The 18,884-nt window shown below is 31.8% G+C and overlaps 3 protein-coding genes across 11 annotated transcripts in view; 2 read left to right on the top strand and 1 right to left on the bottom strand.

Annotated features, from left to right (window-relative positions):
* The window catches only part of Rad1 (Radiation insensitive 1), a 27,205-nt gene extending 8,321 nt beyond the window's left edge, over positions 1-18,884 (bottom strand). The window contains exons 1-6 of one of the 9 annotated variants that reach the window (XR_012465249.1): positions 18,267-18,878; positions 17,974-18,215; positions 14,872-15,100; positions 11,861-11,971; positions 3,725-3,947; positions 3,329-3,648 (exon numbers count right to left, since the gene is read on the bottom strand). Coding sequence is in view for 6 of the 9 variants with exons in the window: in XM_023163808.2 (XP_023019576.1) it covers positions 11,726-11,971; positions 14,872-15,100; positions 17,974-18,215; positions 18,267-18,338 (789 nt within the window). In the remaining 3 variants the exon portion in view is untranslated. Of the gene's footprint in view, positions 1-399; positions 1,762-3,328; positions 3,649-3,724; positions 3,948-10,552; positions 11,972-14,871; positions 15,101-17,973; positions 18,216-18,266 lie in introns of those variants that run through there. The other 8 variants (XR_012465250.1, XM_074174301.1, XM_023163813.2 and 5 more) reach the window with 8 other exon arrangements.
* On the top strand, positions 3,965-5,539 carry LOC111508340 (uncharacterized). Its single transcript, XM_023163804.2, has 2 exons — positions 3,965-4,144; positions 4,199-5,539. Coding segments are annotated over exons 1-2 (1,170 nt in total). The 5' UTR covers positions 3,965-4,142; the 3' UTR covers positions 5,367-5,539.
* P5cr (Pyrroline 5-carboyxlate reductase) lies at positions 6,366-10,365 on the top strand. The gene is made up of 4 exons (XM_023163807.2): positions 6,366-6,499; positions 8,736-9,211; positions 9,264-9,475; positions 9,704-10,365. Exons 1-4 carry the CDS (start codon positions 6,397-6,399, stop codon positions 9,771-9,773), a joined length of 861 nt encoding a protein of 286 aa, XP_023019575.1. The 5' UTR covers positions 6,366-6,396; the 3' UTR covers positions 9,774-10,365.

The raw sequence follows: 18,884 nt of genomic DNA, 5'->3' as shown, positions 1-18,884 counted from the left end.
GTCGGAAGATATTCAATCATCTACCATTTGGAATAGAAAGTATAGTGAAGTCAAAAACATTCCGAAAACGTGTGAAGGAACTTTTACTCACGAAAGCATATTATAGCTTGGAAGAATATCTTGAAGACAGATTTTGAGTACCTACCTGAACCCTTGAGGTCCAACCGATTGAGTTATTTATTTTATCTATACTAGCATAGGTCAATCAATTATTTCCAAAATAGATATTAATATAGAAAATGTAGATTTTGAGGAACTATCGTGCGGCAACCCATTATTCCTAAAGGAAACCATTGCTAAAGAGGTATCTGAAGTCATAGTTGCACTTAATAAAAACTCTGCAGCAAGGCACGATAACATATCCATTAAAGACATAATAATAATTGAATTGTTGATTAGATAAACAATATTTTCAAAGCGGGGGTATTTCCTGAGATACTGAAGACTGGAAAAGTAATACCAATATTTAAGGGTGGTGATAACAAAAAAACTTTGAAAATTATAGACCTTCAACATTTGTGTGCTCATTCTCTAAAATTATTGAAAATATAATAAAGACAAGAATAATGGACTTTGTTGATCGTTATGTGGGATTTGATGAGTATCAGTATGGTTTTATCAAGGGTAGTAGCACTCTAAGTGCCACAATAGATTTTATTCATAATATTACATGGGGATTGGATAAAAAAAGAATGGTTACTGCAGTGTTCATTAATTTAAGAAAGGCATTTGACGTTGTTGACCATACTGTTCTTCTGAACAAACTATGTTGCATGGATATAAGAGGCAAAACTTATTCTCTCATTGAGACATTTTTAAAAGAAAAATCCCAGTTTGTCGCTGTTGGTGAGAACGTGAGTGAGCATATAAAAAATAGTTGAGGCGTACCACAGGTATCCGTTTTGGGACCCCTGTTGTATACACTGATGGTACTGTCACTGAGGGAAGGTATTTCACGTTCGCCGATGTCACGGTGCTTTTGTACAGCGGATATGATTTACATTTACTGGAGAACACAGTTAATGAAGATCTCTCTAAATACTCAAATTGGCTTGCACATAATAAACTCAAGGTGAACTCTGCTAAAACCGTTTACATGCTATTTAAACAAAAAAGTAGAATTTGTGGAAATATTGAATTAAAAATAAATAACTTACCCCTAATGAATGTTGCAAAAACCAAGTATTTGGGACTCATAATAAATGATAAGTTAAACTGGTCAGGAAACATAGAACATATTAATGATAAAATTGTACCAATGTTAGGAGCTCTATATAGGTGTTCCAGTTACTTGAGTTTCAGTAATAGATACTTGGTTTACAATGCATATATACTGGCGAATCTTAGGTATCTAATTTTAAAAAAATCAAACGCTACAAAATAAATCAATAAAAATGTTATTTCAAATTCCATTTCGAACCCACACAAATGATTCATTCTCACAGACTGAAATTATTCGGAAATTTTGCACTATGCAGGCAAGGGTTGGAAACTCAATCATATGGAATACTAGGAAATTCATAAGCGTAAGCATTGCGGATGTTACCTACTAAATGACCAAATCGATCTGGTCTACTCGCCGGTTTTCAAATTAGCGGGTTTTCTGGCCGTGGTCTGCAGGTTTTTATACCTGACGTTTCGTCTACTGCTGAGGTAGACATTTTCAAAAGGCGGTGTGGAAACGGTGGCAATACCCGAGCTGGTGCTCAGGTTCTTGTTCCTGTTGTATACAACGCAGGCAGACCCTCGGAACTAAATCACCTGAAAAATGCATTCAAATGTAATGAGTACAGCGAAACAGAATGCGAGCAGGCCATACGACCCAGGAAAGAGAACATCAAAGCTAAGCCAGTTAAGGGAAAAGCTTTCCTTCCTTCCCTATGTTGGACCGGATTGGTAGAATCTTAGTGAAACACAAGGTGAAACCAATATTTAGGCCAACAAAAACCCATCAGGCCAAGCCTCGGGTCAGCGAAGGACTCTAGAGAACCTCTAGCAACGCCAGGGGTACACCGGATTCCATGTACGTGCGGGTCGGTCGAAACCAAGTATAGGGATCCGTCTCTCCGAACACAAGAGAAACTGTCGCCTCGGACAAACCGATAAATAGGCTGAAGCGGAATACTCTTTCAACAAATAAGGTACCCACATTATCTCATTCAAATAGACATTAATACTCGACAGTACCCAAAATTACTACCCAAGAATATAAAGAGAGACAATAGAGATTCAAAAACGGATAATTTCAATAGAAAAAAAGAGACAATAAATATTAATAAACGCTGGCTACCTGTCCTTAAAGGTACATGAACAGGTAATACAACTAAGAACAATATAAATAGAGTGCCCAGTAATGAAATAGTAGTTAATGCATTGGATACAAGAACCCAAGCACGAGCTTGGGTATTGTGACCGTTACCACATCGCCTTTGAAAATGTCTACCGCAGCAGTAGACGAAACGTCAGTCATAAAAACCTGCAGACCACGGCCAGAAAACCCGGAAAATAGCTTTCTTTGTTTCTTGGAAATTACGACTTACAAACTCGAAATTGAAGCCGAAATTACGACTTTAATCTCAAAATTTCGACTTTGTACTCGAAATTACGAGATTAAAGTCGTAATTTCCAAAAAACAAATAATAAAATCCATTTGGAGCTTTTCTGGAGTTTCTTCATATACTGTGACTGTGACTATTCAAGCCATTGTCACGCCCCGAAGGATAAGAGTGTAGGGATAAAAGGGAAGAGCAAAATTCATAAAACATCCTTTGTATAATCACTTGGACCCATTCCCCATGTAATATATTTTGTCAAAAACTCTCGACCTACGGCAGGCAATCTTATTGATTGAGAAATAACAAAGAGATCCTATAAGTTTCAGCCTCCCATTCACATTCACGTGCTGAGTACACTTAACAATGACTGCTTTATAACGTCAAATTGGTATTTCAAATTCCAATATTTTGAAACAAATTTATATTGAATGGAAGATTTGTTTGCATTATGGTACATAAATTACAGATCTGAATCCGAGAATATGTGGTAGGTATTCTCGGTATCTCGGTCTGAATTAAGTACGAGCGACAGATTTCGATTTTTGCTCTATCTATCAACATGTGAACAAACTTGAGTCAGTCTCATTTCTCGCGTCGAGAGTTTTTGACAAATCAATAACAAAGAAGTTTCATACACCATAGTTTCTTTACATCTATGGTAGACGCTATTGTTCTATAGCTGTCACTTGGAGAGTCATTACCAAAAAGGGAAGAATTTCTACCGATGATTGCGAAATAACTTATATGTGTCTGAATGTTAAATATAGGTTATGTTTATTCTTTTGGAGTTTTTCGTGTTTTGAACTATTTATTCGTGAATTTGTTGAAGCAATGTTCTTTTAGTGTGTTTATTATAGACATGAGAAACTGATGAATAGATAAAAATAAAATACTTTCACTCATGGGAAGTACAAAAAACCACAAAAACATACGAAAACAGCTGGAAGGAACACGTAAATATAACCTTTGTTCCACATTCAGTTATTCCGATCAGCTGTTAAACTAGAGTAGGGTCATTATCACTGGAATTATTTTTCTATTGTTCTTTGAGCCAATGTGCGACAATCATGTTCCAGAAAATGTACAGACTTCCCTAGAATTGAAAATTGAGGAATGGTAAACTGAACTGATGCATATGTAAGTACATGAAATATTAGCTAATGTCTTACTCATTGCTATTTTTCCTCAGTTTATATTTACGTTAGCGCTTCCTTTCAATGATGGCTGGGTCCAGGACGGAAAATAGGAAAGCGCTGTGCTTGATATAGCGTAAAATCGCTTTTTAAATTGTTTCAATTTTATACATTAGCTGGATTCAGAGGTTATTGTCCAACAGATTCAGCGGTAAAGAAGCTTTAACCTCTGGTAACTGTTCAATGGTTTCCTTGAATTCTGTAACAAGCCAGAAAACCAAAAATATTCAGAAGAAGAATCTGACAACTGACAACCCGCATCCTGAATTAACCGCCAACAACAAAAGAAATTTTATATACATCTGTTGTAATTTGTAGTATTATCTATAGTATGATCTGGTGTTATTTATTTTGATCACTTTCTATTAGATTGAAAAAAGATTCGCATTAAAGAATGTAAGCATTTTAATTTGATATCTTAATTTTATATTTATTTGTATTTTGTTTAAGGAACTCCTCATTAGAAATAGGAGAAAAAATCTCTGAAAAAGTGAACCACAGTGATAAGAAGTCATTGAATATGCTAACCGAAATGTTGAATGCCTTAACTAAACAGTCGAAATCAACTCCTCCCAGAAAAAATAAAAAACCTAGTGAAACACATTCGAAAATAAATGGCACAACTCCTATTGCGAAGCGATTGAGAAAACACAAACAAAAACAAGATGGTCTAAACTATGTCAAACTAGAAGAGTTTTTGAAAAAAAAAGAAAATGAAATGACTAAACCAAATAAGCAATATAAATCTTTAGATATTGAAATCCAAAATATTGAAAATGTACCAAAAAAATGTTCAGCAGATAGTAAGACAAAACAAAAAGACAAAAGCAGGTCTTCAAGTATGCCCATAAAGAAAAATTCAACAAAGAAAAAACTAAAATACATAAGTGATTCCTCTACTAGCCAAACAAGTTTAGATTCTTATCTTAACAAGACGCCAAATATTCAGAGAAAGTCATCTTGTAACAGTAAAAAAACAATGAATCGAACAGATTCTTCAGATAGCTGTGATCTACCAACATTTAAGCCAATGAAAAAATCCAAAATAAACAAAAAAGATAAGGAATCATTCATTAAGTATGGGGTATCAATACCTACAATAGACGAAATTTTGAAGGATCAAAAAGATTTACAGAATTATAAAACTCAAGTTGAATCTTTTAAGCCAATGTGTGATAAAAGTTTTGAGTTACCATTTTGTGTCAAAAACCTAAACACAAGCCCAGTTGTTGATACATTAGTCTTGGATTGCAAGGGATTATCTTTAAAAGATGTCACTAAATGTTTTAGATCTAATGTTGGTTATATTTCTGATATTTTTCATGGTAGAGTTTATAATGAACGTCACGATAGGTATAACAATATCAACACCAAAGTGTTTACTCTCACAACCAAAGATCTTTCATATAATACAAGCATGATTGTTTTTACATTTAAACAGATTGAGCATATGTTATCTTTACTTGGCAAAGAATTTGATACTAAGGATAATAAGACTCACTATTTTTTTCAAGTACTTCTCCCAGAACTATGTTTGAAAATTTTTATGGATACTCATGGGATGAGTCGCGAAGAAGCAGTATTATATCTGGATGAAAGGCCAGTGGTTGGAGAATAATGATGTGTCCTATCTATCTTGAAAGTAATGAAAGGAAAGCTGCCGGCGTTAGTGGATCACTTGAGTTTACTTCGCTACTTATTTTTTCAGTGTTCCAAAAAACTTCATTGCAAAAATTCTAGTCCTTTATTTCTCCTCATGTGATATTGCAAAATAAAATTTATATCTGTTTTTACTGGTGTTTTAATTTATATTGATCGAAGTGCAATAGATTGCTTGCAGCTAATATGTTCCCAACTTGTTTAGTAACCTAGTATTCCTGTTTTTATTGATAGTATGAAATAAAGATCTTTCTTATTATTGTTTAAACTCGTGAAGCAATGATTTGAGAAATAGTTTTTTTAGAATATTATTTTATAAAATATAAAACCATGAGTATCAAAGTATTCCTGAACTGTAGGAATTTGAAATATACGCTATTTTCTGATGGTCGGTTGAAAGTAGTTCTACGCTAAGAAAGTAACATCTTTTTCAATGGACCATTACAAATATTTATCTGAAAACTGTTCAAAATTCAGTTTAGGAAAAAATGGCGTCATGTATTCAATTGGGAGGGGTGGAAGTGTCGTCATTCATTGATAGTTTTCAGAGTATTTCTAATTCTCATACAAAAGTGACGTCACTATTTGAAGAGAATTAACTTCGATTTTTTGTCAATTAAGTGCAGTTTTATTGAAAGGTATATCTTCATACTGTACGGTGAAACAGCCAATGAAAATATTGTAAATATACACGAAATCATATGTTTTTTCAGTCATAATTTTTCATAAGCAATATTACATAGGGGTACATTTCCTTATAACGTGAAGATGTTTGACATAAGCTGCGACTAATATGTCACGTCAATGGCAACACTGCACTGCACGTCTGTCTTCTGTTGAAAGATTTAACCTTGGTAATCATCTGTGGACTGTGGTTTGAGTATATATTTATTTCACAGACATTAAGTTTGAATTTTTGTTATTGAATATATCATTTGCAAATAACCAAATTCTTTTACTTACTATTGGGTGATAATTTTCTTGTAGTCATGGAAAAAATAGAAATAAGCTCTAAATCCATTTCGGAAAAAATTGGCTTTATTGGAGGAGGAAATATGGCTAAGGCAATTTGCGAAGGGATAGTAAACAAAGGTAAAATTAGTATTTCAAGAAAATAACATTATGATTTTTCGTTATCCCTACTTGAGCGAATTTTCAAAATTTTTGTTTTAACATGAGTGCATTTTTTTTTTCTTATCATTAATCTGAAGAAATCAAATTTTCTCTTCATGATGCACACTTCATTGGGAAATACTTTTCATTAGCAAGCTGTAGACCTTGATTCACAAAAATCCCATATCTTCATTATCACCAAAAACAAATCTTTTATTAATATGTACTATATCCCAATATCTGCTAAAGAGGTAATCAGAAATTTTTTGTCCCATAAACCACATGATATTTTTTAAATTTGGGTAAATCCCCTGCTTTAGTAAAATTCAAATTCATTAATTCCAGAGTGATTTTGACAGTTGACAAAGGTACTATTGAGTTTGATTATTACATAGTTCTTGATTGCATATTCAATACTTTAAATAAGAGACAAATTGCAAACCTAGAAAAATTAAAACAAAATAACTGCACAAACATCTTTGGTGAGTCTTGATATTCTTTTCAACAGATCATGAGAGGTATAATTCCTTAACTTTTCATCAATACATTGGTAACCATGAACTGCTACAGCTTTGAAACATTGACAGTAATTAAAATGATGAACAAAATGATGAGATATTTAAAATAATACATATCGATGGGACTAATTTAAATGAAGAAATTGTGGCATTCATAGTACTACTTATGGAAAGTGTTAGACTATCCACTAAACCCCAAGATGCTCTTCATTTAGAAAACAGTTCAATGTTTAGCTAGATTTACTAATATTTCTGTAGCTCTGTGCATACTTCTGATGTTACCGGTAACTGCTATCAGTAGAGAAATATCTTTCACGAAATTGAAAATTATTTAAAATTATCTAAGGTCTTAAATGAACCAAGAAAGACTTTCTGCTCTAGTATAAGTTTCTACATAACAAGGATACAATTTAAATTGAAAAAGCCCTTTTCAATTCAAACAAAATTCCAATTGCTGGGATTAAATAACTGCATGAATGTACTGTCATTGAGACAATAGCAGATTTGTCTCTTCCAGTGACAAAATCAAAATCTTGTATGAAGAATTCATGTATTTTCGTCTTCAAATGTTTAAATTGGTGCTGATGAGTAGTTGAAAACAAATTTTGAAAAGTATAATTTATGAATGATTGATTTCCATGTGAGTTTTTATAGATAGATAGTTTTTTACTCTCCACAGATCATTTACGTGACATGAGACATGTCTAATGGTAGTCAATAAAGTAAAGTAGATGAAAATAATGAGTTTTCATTAAATAAGTATTCACATATAAGGTCACCAAATAATTGATTGATCATGCACAAATAAATGTGTATTACGAGTCAAGAGGAAACTATTCTTCACTTATACTTCAAATTATATTTTATACTGTGATATATCTTATTTTATTGCTATGACATGTGAACTTATGTTTTTTACATTTTTTGAAAGGGGTCATAGAAACTATTTTGTCTAAAATTATTAAATTTTATTTTTATTGTTATATTTTATCTATTAGATATGTAAACTTCTTAGTTTTGCTCAAATTGTGTTTCCGGGTAAGTATTTGTGTCTTTGAATCTTTTCTTTTATTCTTTGAAGTGCTATAGATACTTTCCCATAAATTAATATCCATATACAGGGTGTATCAATATAATATTCAATGCTATTTTAAATATTGTGTTGTGTAAGCATTCCTATAAATTATATTCAATCCCATAAATATTTTTGAGGTACCAGAGAGAAAAAAAAGTCATTTTTCAACGTTCTCATGTCTGAAAGTAGTTGTTTCGTATGGACTACTTCTTTCAGTGAATGAAATGTATGTGCATGATATATGCATTCTTTGAAAAGTTTATTTTAAAGTTATTCACTTCCTTCCTATCTTCGGAAGTTTCCCACGTTTTTTTAAAGATGGAGAAGTAGAAAGCCAAAACTTTTTTCTCCAAAAATTATCTCATATCAAACTAATAATACAGAGTGGTTGTTTCTGAATTATCATACAGTATTATCAGTGAGAGTAAATACAATGCGAGAGAAACAAATGTTTGTGCCAAGGAAATAAATATTCATGTCATATGATCGTAAAAGATGAGTTGGTTTTTTCAGTGACAAATTTTGGCTTCAGATTCTTGGATAGCTGTCAAATCTATGTAAATTTCAAGCACAAACTTGGATAACGAAAAATTGCAAACAAATCTAATAACGAATTTATTAGGTCTCCTGAAATATGATCAAGTTTATGTATCTGGACCGAACCTCAATAACCTGTCTGTTTGGAAAGAAAAGGGTGCTCAGATATTCACAGAAAATGGAAAAGTTGTGGAACATGCTGATGTGATATTCTTAGCAGTCAAACCTCACATTCTACCCACAGCAATAGCCAACATGTTCGATACTTTAAACGAAAATTCGTTGAATTCAAAGTTATTCATTTCCATATTAGCAGGAACGCCCATCGAAAAATTGGAAAATGTTTTGTCGAAACTTCATGGTAGCAGAGTAATAAGGGTAATGCCGAACACTCCTATGATGGTTGGGGAAGGTTGTACCGTATTCAGCCCGGGGCAAAGAGCAACAGACAGAGATATAGAACTTGTCAGAACTCTCCTTTCCGTAACTGGAGTGTGTAAGGAAGTACCCGAATCATTGATAAACGCTGTCGGGGCTCTTTCAGGTAGCGGACCTGCATTTGTAAGCTCTTTGTCTTGAATTCGAAAATGATTGGTGACTTGAACATTTCTAGGTTTATTTGATGATAGAAGCCCTAGCTGATGGTGGTGTTAAAATGGGCATTTCTCGACAATTGGCTATAGAATTTGCTGCACAGACAGTTCTTGGGGCTGCCAAGATGGTGAAAGAGAGTGGAAAACACACAGGACAGCTGAAAGATGAAGTCTGTTCTCCAGGAGGTACAACTATAACGGGTATACATGCTTTAGAAAGGGGTGGAGTTAGGTTAGTAGATCAATAGCAGATCTTTTCAATAAGAAAGACAAAGTTCAAATTTACATGATAAACATTCCCAAGTACTCAATATTATCTAAAAACACCATTTCACATCCGTTTAAAACAAAAGTAACGGAAATATCTTGAACTGTGACCAATAAAAAAAATGTTTTTTCAAGACGAAAAGTATTCCCAAAACATTCATTCGAATGAACTGTTCATCCTCCTTATTTTCAGGGCTGCTTTCATGGATGCCATTGAGTGTGCTACAAAGAAGTCCATTGAAATGTCAGAAAAAAGACATTGAACAAGGGAACGTGAAGAACTTGTATATGTACTAAATGAATCAATACATTGTGACAGTAAAATTCAAGAATTGCTGATATATTTTATATAATTTATAATTTTTTGTTACAATTTAGAAATCGTTCAATTTATTTTCTGCATTACATTATCTACAAAGTCTGTGAGCAAACAATGATTTTTTGGTATGAACATATATTCTGTTTGAATGGGCATGATTAAACTTACATTACCTTAAGAGAATATAGATATAAAATATGAAAGTAGGAAAATAATATAAATAAATTAAGTTGAAAAAGAATGTGAATGTGCAAATCAGTTGGCAATGATGTGAGATGATTTATTATTGTGAATTGAATTAAGAAGAGACTAAATTCATTTGAATAGATTATTAGCTCAAAGCAGTAGGTATGTCAAAAATTTTTGAGTGAAAAAATTTAGGATTCAACATATGTGAACCAAAGCTTTGCATACTCGAACATACAGAGGCTCTTGCTCAAGAATAATCCATTGGACAGGAAATCCATAGGATCTGAATTTATGAGTTTATGCAATAAATTGAAGTATTAATGAAATAAATATTATTTGAGGTCCTAGTTTGCTTCTTGCTCTCATCTGCCATTTCCTAATAAAATATTAATACCAATTTTTCAAATTCATCTATATTTCACAAAAAGTTATTTGCATCATCAGGACAATTGGGAGATTTATTTTCTTATATTTTAGAAATTACATTTTGCAAATCAACACTATTCTATAGATTATGTTAAGTTAGGTCCAAAGTGTAAAATATGTATGTATAAAAAATATTAATCTCAAAGAAGATCTCTGAAGCAAATACCTTATTTGTTATGGAAAAGTTAATCTTTTCTGTTAAAATGTTTTCCCGTTAACCAGCTCCTGCCGTCCTACTAACGACAATCCTCAAAAGTCGTAACTTGTGGGAGCTAAGAATTAATGAGGTCTTATCTTTCAACGTGCGATTCCTAGCACTGGTTAGACAATAAGCAGCAAAAATGGATCGTCCGGCCTTAGTGCTTGAACCACGGTTACACATAGCGATCGATTGAATGAGTAGAATAAAACTCTCATGCCAACCCAACCGGTTACCGTCCCATGTAATAACAGAGAGTATGTGCATTTCTGAAGCCAACAGCCAGAGGTAACAGCAATTTTTATAAAATCCTCACACTTATTATAAAATTTGATCCAAAACTGATGTCTAATAAAGATGAAGTTCCAGTGGCTCTGCTCCTTTAATTTTGATGACAAATCAAAGTGGTGAGAATCTAACCAGCCATATTTTGAAACTGTTACTTTCTATCAGATGAAACTACAGAAGAAACCTTCCCAAATTACATCTCTTTTGCAACGATATCCAACCTGTAGGTAAACCATCATTATATTCCAGAAGACAACTCCTGACACTCAAATATGTGGCCTGCTCAAACCCAGAAAATCCAGTTCACCATAACGTTGTTATGGTGTTATGTTCAAAACAACTTTTGCTATGAAGAAAAGAGTTAATTTTCCTATAAAAGATATATCCGCTACCTAACGTTGTTATGGTGTTATGTTCAAAACAACTTTTGCTATGAAGAAAAGAGTTAATTTTCCTATAAAAGATATATCCGCTACCTATCCAGTTTACAACTTCCTCTGCCAAATACTTTTCTTACTTCAGCCATATCAACCCCACTTTGAAGACATTTTTTGAAACATTATAATGCTACATGAAATATAACAATTATATCATAGATGTGACACATAACCCCAAGAGGTTAAGTTTTGTTTAAATAAAAAATTATAAGAAATGTGAAGTTACAGTAAAATACCTAAATAATTAATAATATTTTGAGTACATATACATTCGTTTTTATAGGCACATCTTACTAATTCACAACCATTTCTTAAGCCTTAATGAGAACATAGTCTTCAGTTGGTCAGAACCAACATTTAATCTGTCAAATACTGAGAAGTAACATAATACTCTACATACATCAACCTTTCTTCTGAATTGATGACTAATTGCAAACCTAGTAAGCCTGATTCGCCCATAGAAATCATGACTTTATCAGCATAATTCATTACCTTCAATATCTGCCTGATATAGGAAAAGCTGTAGACTGAGGTAGTTGTTTGTGTACATTGATACACTGTCACAGAATCAGAATTTTTAGATATATGCACTTCTGATTCTCCCTGAAAAGTAAAAAGAGTTGTAATAATAATAAATTCCATTATGGTCACTGCTACATGACATTGTTTAAGTCAGGTTGAAAATAATCAAAATATAACTTAAATGAATTAGTAATAAGATATATCTAACACATTAACATTATTTGTGTCTCAGTCGTTAAAATAAGACCCATAACATTCCTAGGATTAAGACAAAAAATTCATAGAACATTCTATGTTATAATAGCATTCACTGACATGAAGGTTTCTCACTTTGCTCTTGAATACATTTCATAGTGAAATTATTCAGTTTTGTTTTTATGAACAAGATGCATCTCATGAAGTACTTTTTGCACGAGTGAGTGCGTTTGATTTCAAATATAGACAGGTTACTCTGTTTTGTGATATTAGTAACCGCTGAGCTAAAGGAGCGTTTAGTCATATTAATATGTTATAGTTTTGATGAGGGTATATCAGAAAGTAATATATATTCAATAGCTGATTCTTATTAAATTACAAAATAGCTAAAAGTCCGCCATTCACCTTCTTACTAATCAAGTCAACAAAAATTTTAAATAGCAATGAATGGAATATCAACGTGAGGTAACAACTAAACTTATCAGAGTTGAGAAAAAAAAAATTAATAAATTAGAGCGGGAAATAACCTCTGGTATAAACAATTTTTAGAATTACACATAAAAAATAATAGGAAAAATTCTAATAGTGATAAATTTATATATAACAGAGTAGAGGTAACAGAGGAAAAAACTGCAGAATCATTTGCAAAATTTTTCTCGTCAGTGAATGCGGACAAAAAAAGCCTCTAATAATTCACTTTTTGATTCTAACTTGGACGTAATAAATAATACACTAGTACTGAGTTTGGTTAAAGAGTTAGACTTTGATGTAGCACTAAAAAAGCTAAAACCCAAAAAAGTCAGAGGGGACTGATGAAATACCACCTTAATGTATTGAAGGCCTGCGGTGAATATGTATGACAGCCTCTAATACATATTTATAACTTTATTTTGACAACTAGTATATTCCAATCAGTCTGGAAACAGGATTGGTATGTCCCATATTCAAGTCCGGTGATAAAATGAATATCGAAAACTATAGGCCTATATCAAATATGTGTGCCCCCGCCAAACTCTTTGAACAAATATTATATTGTGAATTTTTAAACATGTGGAAAATAATATAGTACCTCATCAACATAGATTTGTGTCAAAAAAAATCATCTAAAACCAATCTGTTTCTATTTAGTAAACATGTATTTGAGTCAATGAAGTGTAAATCTCAACTTGATGTTATATATACTGATTTCAGTAAGGCATTCGATAGAGTTGATCACGTATTATTACTAGAGAAATTGAGTAGTTTTGGATTATCATATAACCTAATTTGCCTATTTAAATGTTGCTTAGAAAACAGATACATAATGACTGAACATAATGGAAACAGATCGGGAAATTTTGAAGCAAATTCTGGAGTACCTCAAGGTTCCAACCTTGGGCCGTTTCTTTTTGTACTCTTCGTTAACGACTGCATATATTACTAATATCATCAGAAGGTCTTATATTCGCAGATGTCTTCAAAATATCAAAAAAGATAGAAACAGTTAGAGATTTGTGTTATGTTACAGAAGGACATTGATAGAGTACTTGAATGGAGTTATAAGAATAAATTGTATTTCAATTTAAGAAAATGTTCTGTTTTAACTATAACACGTATCAAGCAACCATGTATTTTCAATTGTTTATTGAGGGGTCAAAGCTTAAAATGCTGCACTGAAATCAAAGATTTAAGTATCACCTATAATGGCACATTCTCATTTGACAAACACATTGTGAACATAGTGAAGTCGGCCAATAAAATGCTAGCTTTTGTTATAACACAATCGTATACTTTTAATAATATCAACAAGCTCAAACTTCTATACTATAGCTTGGTTAGGAACAGGTTAGAGTTTGGCTCTTTGATTTGGTTCACAGAATCTCAAAGCAATTTGAATAGATTAGAAAAAATTCAAAATACATTTTAAAGACTACTATACTTTAAATAACATCACGTATATCCTAACTACAAGATCCACAACTCTTAGGAATTAATTTAAGATATTATCTCTTGAAAATAGACGACAATACTCAGTTTTGATATTTTCATATAGTATTATCAATGATAGAATAAACTCCCCCAAACTTTTGTCAATAATTAGATTTAATGTGCCACCTAGAAGATTGCGCCCGGTTCCAATGTTTAATATTCCTCCATCATTTAACATTGCAAGATCAGCTACGGTAAACATGTTTCGACTTGCAAATCAACTCAATATACTGATGGATCAAGAATGGACAGTTTCTATCAGTTTTCCGCGAAACAAACAAGTCATTCAATCTCATCTCTATATAATATATAAAAACTTACAAAGGTACAAAGGTGTGTCAGTCCTCATACAATAGGTACACATATTGTAGAATATACTTATATGTAGGTATGTATAACTATTTTTAGGTGTCTACATTTTCTAAATATTGTAAATTTTGAGAATTTCATTTTACTATGTAATTTATTATCTCGGATAATGTAATTACTTATTTATTCATGTAATTAAACTGCAAGGTTTATATGAATAACAAACAAAATGAATAAATAGAATCAATAAATGTAGACAAAAATTTTGTTGAGTCAATTGGTTCCAATTTTTCACTGTTATTTTTATGGATATGTGTAAAGTTTTCAATCAGTATTGAATGTTGCATATAGACAGTTTTTTGTTGTTGACTAATAATCAATTTTTGTACATCAATCGTTAAACTCATTGTAGAGGGCATTTATCTTATTATATAGTTCCAAAATTTTATGTTAAGTACATTCATACCCAACTTTGGAAAGGAAGTGGTAATTATATGAATGTAACTTACTGCTATTCCTGTTGTTGCAAAGGTAATAAAAGGTGGATCTGGACTTAGGATTATTTTCAATTCATCAGCAGAATTATCTAATCTATTGAGTAATTCAACACATATACTCGCATTCAAAACAATTTTATTCAAATTGCATTCATCTGCCAGACTTACATCATTGATATCATCAATATTCATTGTTTTTATTTCACAATCCACAGTTATATTTTCTTCATTATGGTTCATTCTGAAATAGTAATTTATTAAATCTTGAAAAAGTCATTTTGTGAAGGAAATACGAGATTTTTTACTGGCCTCGGAAAAATAATTGCAATGGGGAACTTTATGAAGCAGCAGAAAGACAAACTTCTAATTCACTCCAACATGTAAATTCAAAATATTTTTCTCAAAAAAAATGTATTTGATAATTTTCTCTATAAAAAAAATAAGACTGAACTTTGAAACTTTTATAGAAGCTGAGGGAAATATATGATATTATGAGGAGATTTCAATATGAATTTTGGAAAACCAACTGGGGACACATTAACACTCTTGCAGGTATTTTCTACCTATTGTCTAAATCCTCATATATATGATACAACAAGACCAAATAGTGCATCAGAGGGTATGCAAATTGACAATATTTTCAGTAACTTACCTGATTTTTGTTTAAATTGTTTTGTAAATCAATCAACTGTCTCAGATCACTACAGTCAAATATTAGATATAGAATATGACGTTGAGCCTCAAATTCACATTGCGAAAAAACGGTTCTATAGTGAAAGTAATATTGTACAGTTTGTAAATTCATTAAACTCAGAAACCTGGGAAATGGTGTATGGCTCATTAGAGGTGAATTGTAAATATAAAAACTTTTATGATATTCTCTACTACAAATTTGACCTTGCTTTTCCTGAAAAACAAATTAAAATCAAAACAAATGTTACTAACTGGGCTACGTCTGAAATAAAAAGATACTCCAAATATATTGGTGATCTGCATAGCTTATATAAAGAAACGAAATGTCAAGCATTACTTATTAGATATAAACAGGAAAAGAAGGCATACATAAAATATTTATCAAATCACAAAAAAGCGGTAAATGATAGTAAAATTTCTGCCTCGAAAAACAAATCTAAAACACTATGGAGTATTTTCAATCAAACCAAAAACAAACATACAACTGTAGTCTTGAAAGATGAAAATGATCAGTACGTTACAAATCCTAGGGAAACAGCAGATCATTTCAATAGATTTTTCACTCAGTTCAGCAATGAATATAAGGTAGAAAATGATAACATAGAATAAAACAAAACTACAATATTTCTCAGACCGGTGAATTGTCCAGAAATAGTCAATATATTAAATGATATGCAACCGAAATACTCATGCGGTGTGGATAGCATACCACAAGCAATATTGAAAAAAATTTCAGAGTACATATGTGAACCCTTGGCAAACATAATCAATGAAAGCCTATCAACTGGTACTTATCCAGATGATCTTAAAATAGCTAAAATAGTTCCAGTCTACAAGAAAGGTTGCAAGAACAACATTAATAACTACCAACCAATATCATTACTTCCATCACCTGGTAAGATATTTGAACGCGTAATTTATAATAGGCTCATCTCATTTATAAACTCGAATAATATTCTGAACTCCCACCAATTTGGTTTCAGACAAGGAATGTCCACCGAACTGGCGATATTTAATGCGGTAAAATAAATAACAGAGAATGCTGATAGCAAAAAAACCTCGGTCGGTTTGTACTATGACCTCTCAAAGGCCTTTGATATGGTAAACCACGAAAAACTCCTAAATAAGCTGGAAAAGTATGGTATAAGGGGTGTGGGTTATGAACTCATTAGATCATACCTATCAAATAGATCCCAAGTTGTTAGCATAATGAACGCAGAGAACCATTATATATCTAGTAGAATTATGATTAGGCAGGGTGTACCTCAGGGCTCTATCCTTGGACCAATACTCTTCCTTCTATATGTGAACGACTTACCCAAAGCCTTGAATCTTGGTAGTGTATACAAATGCATTAGAACTCTCAACCAAAGCTTCAGCCATGTCAAATAGTATAGTCAAATGGTCAGAGACAAATATGCTAAAATTAAATATTACCAAAACTGGACTAGTAATTTTTAACAAATCAATAAACAGCGGGGGAATCTCTATATGTAAAACTCCAAAATAGGTCTATTCTAATATCGGATCACACTAAATTCTTAGGTGTCACGATGGATGCAACCCTCAGTTGGCAAACCCATATAAATTTATTGAATACTACTGAAGGAACTTAAAAATATCACAGTCTTCAAGAAGTTTAGAAGTTCAGTCATTTCTTACTTGAGACATAAATGCTACTTTTCGTTTAACTGCTGGCTAATTTGAAATTTGTTACGAAAATCATTAATAAAAATAGCTATGTAAATATTACTTATCATGAATATTTTTGAAAAACTCTTTAATTTATATAATTTTCAACTGTAATTTGTCGATGATGATACATTAATATCTGTTAATTTTAAAATTGGTAATTACAGGGTAAATGAGAATTAACTTCTCAAAAGTTTGACTTTTGCCATGTCAACTTGTAGATCGTATTGCAATAAAATTATTATAATTATTATTATAGATACTTAAAGGTTATAATGGCCAAAATCACCATTCATTTATAGAATTAAAAAAACTCGGTATATCTTTCATCCCAATTTTCCTCCATAATGACATATTTCCAACATGTGTCACAGAAGTTTAAAAAGAAAACTAAGATATAGTTAACTTTTCAATTCTGAACATGCAGGTATATTTTAGCAAGGTAAAAAATTAAGGTAGTATCTATGAAATTATTAGCTCTTTTCAACGGTCAAAATTATCAAATACTGGATATAATAATAATAATATTAATGAACAACAGATTTTTCTCAATGAAAAATATATCGAATTTATGTACAAACTTATTGGAACGAGCTAGAAATTTTCCTTTTCTACACCTGAAAAATTCTCTATTACTGTTTTTATCCATTTAGAATGTGGAAGGGAAAAGGCCAATAAAAAAGGTAATGTATCATTCAGTAATACAACTTTGAGCCCAAAAGTTCTTACACTATACATAGTGGTGATCCTACTGACTTATAGGACAGCTTTACGTTAGGGTTTCCATCATCCCCGAAAATATTCAGAATATCCACCAATGTTTTGAAATTTATTTTGAAAATTATGTCCTCAGTGCTGTCCACATGATAAAAAGAAAACATATCACAAGGTATATATGTTGAAGTTTCAACACATTTCATCTCATCCAATGTTAATTTCAGACCTTCCGCCAATGGCCTTAAAATAACATACTGAAAAGGTAGATTCAAACTTAATATTCATGAAATTATTGACAAACTTACATCTTTAATTGTGATGGACCTGAGAACATTATAAATTATTCGAATGTCCGTTATTTCCGCACAAAACAACATTTCATTAAAAGTGAAGACACTGCACTGAATGTTTTCTTCTACTTGACTTGTTTCAAAATTTCATTGTAATTTTATAACTCATGTATATAATTTTTTAAATTCAAATTTGAATTTATGTGACTTAAAAGTAAGGTTAGTATCTGCGGTGTTGCCTAATGAAAGTAATATGTATTCGTTTTAAGGAATTTCCCGTTTTGAGTGAATTACCCTTTCATATAATTCATCCAATGATTGTCGAACGCAAGGTTACTAATATATTAACTCTGGTTGAACCACACCTTTACGTGAACACCACATATCACCTAAGATTTTTGTACCTACGTTTCCGAAACCGAAATAATCGTTCCTGTTGCTTTCATTTTTTTATTCCTCCTCCAGTAGTTACTGTTGGAGTAATGCAGCTATTGTTATTTTTGTTGTTTTTTGTACTCCTAACTAATTCTAGTTATTATACTAATGCCAGTGGACACCAAAAACATCATCTATGGTATAGAAGTTATGCAGCTAATTGACACTTTATTTACACCGCTCATTTCTACATGGCTC

Source organism: Leptinotarsa decemlineata, unplaced genomic scaffold (assembly GCF_025532065.1).
Source record: "Leptinotarsa decemlineata unplaced genomic scaffold, Ldec_3_MD MMD2_tig00000576_RagTag_RagTag, whole genome shotgun sequence".
NCBI classification, from domain to species: domain Eukaryota; kingdom Metazoa; phylum Arthropoda; class Insecta; order Coleoptera; family Chrysomelidae; genus Leptinotarsa; species Leptinotarsa decemlineata.
This window is presented reverse-complemented; position numbering and strand designations above follow the sequence as displayed.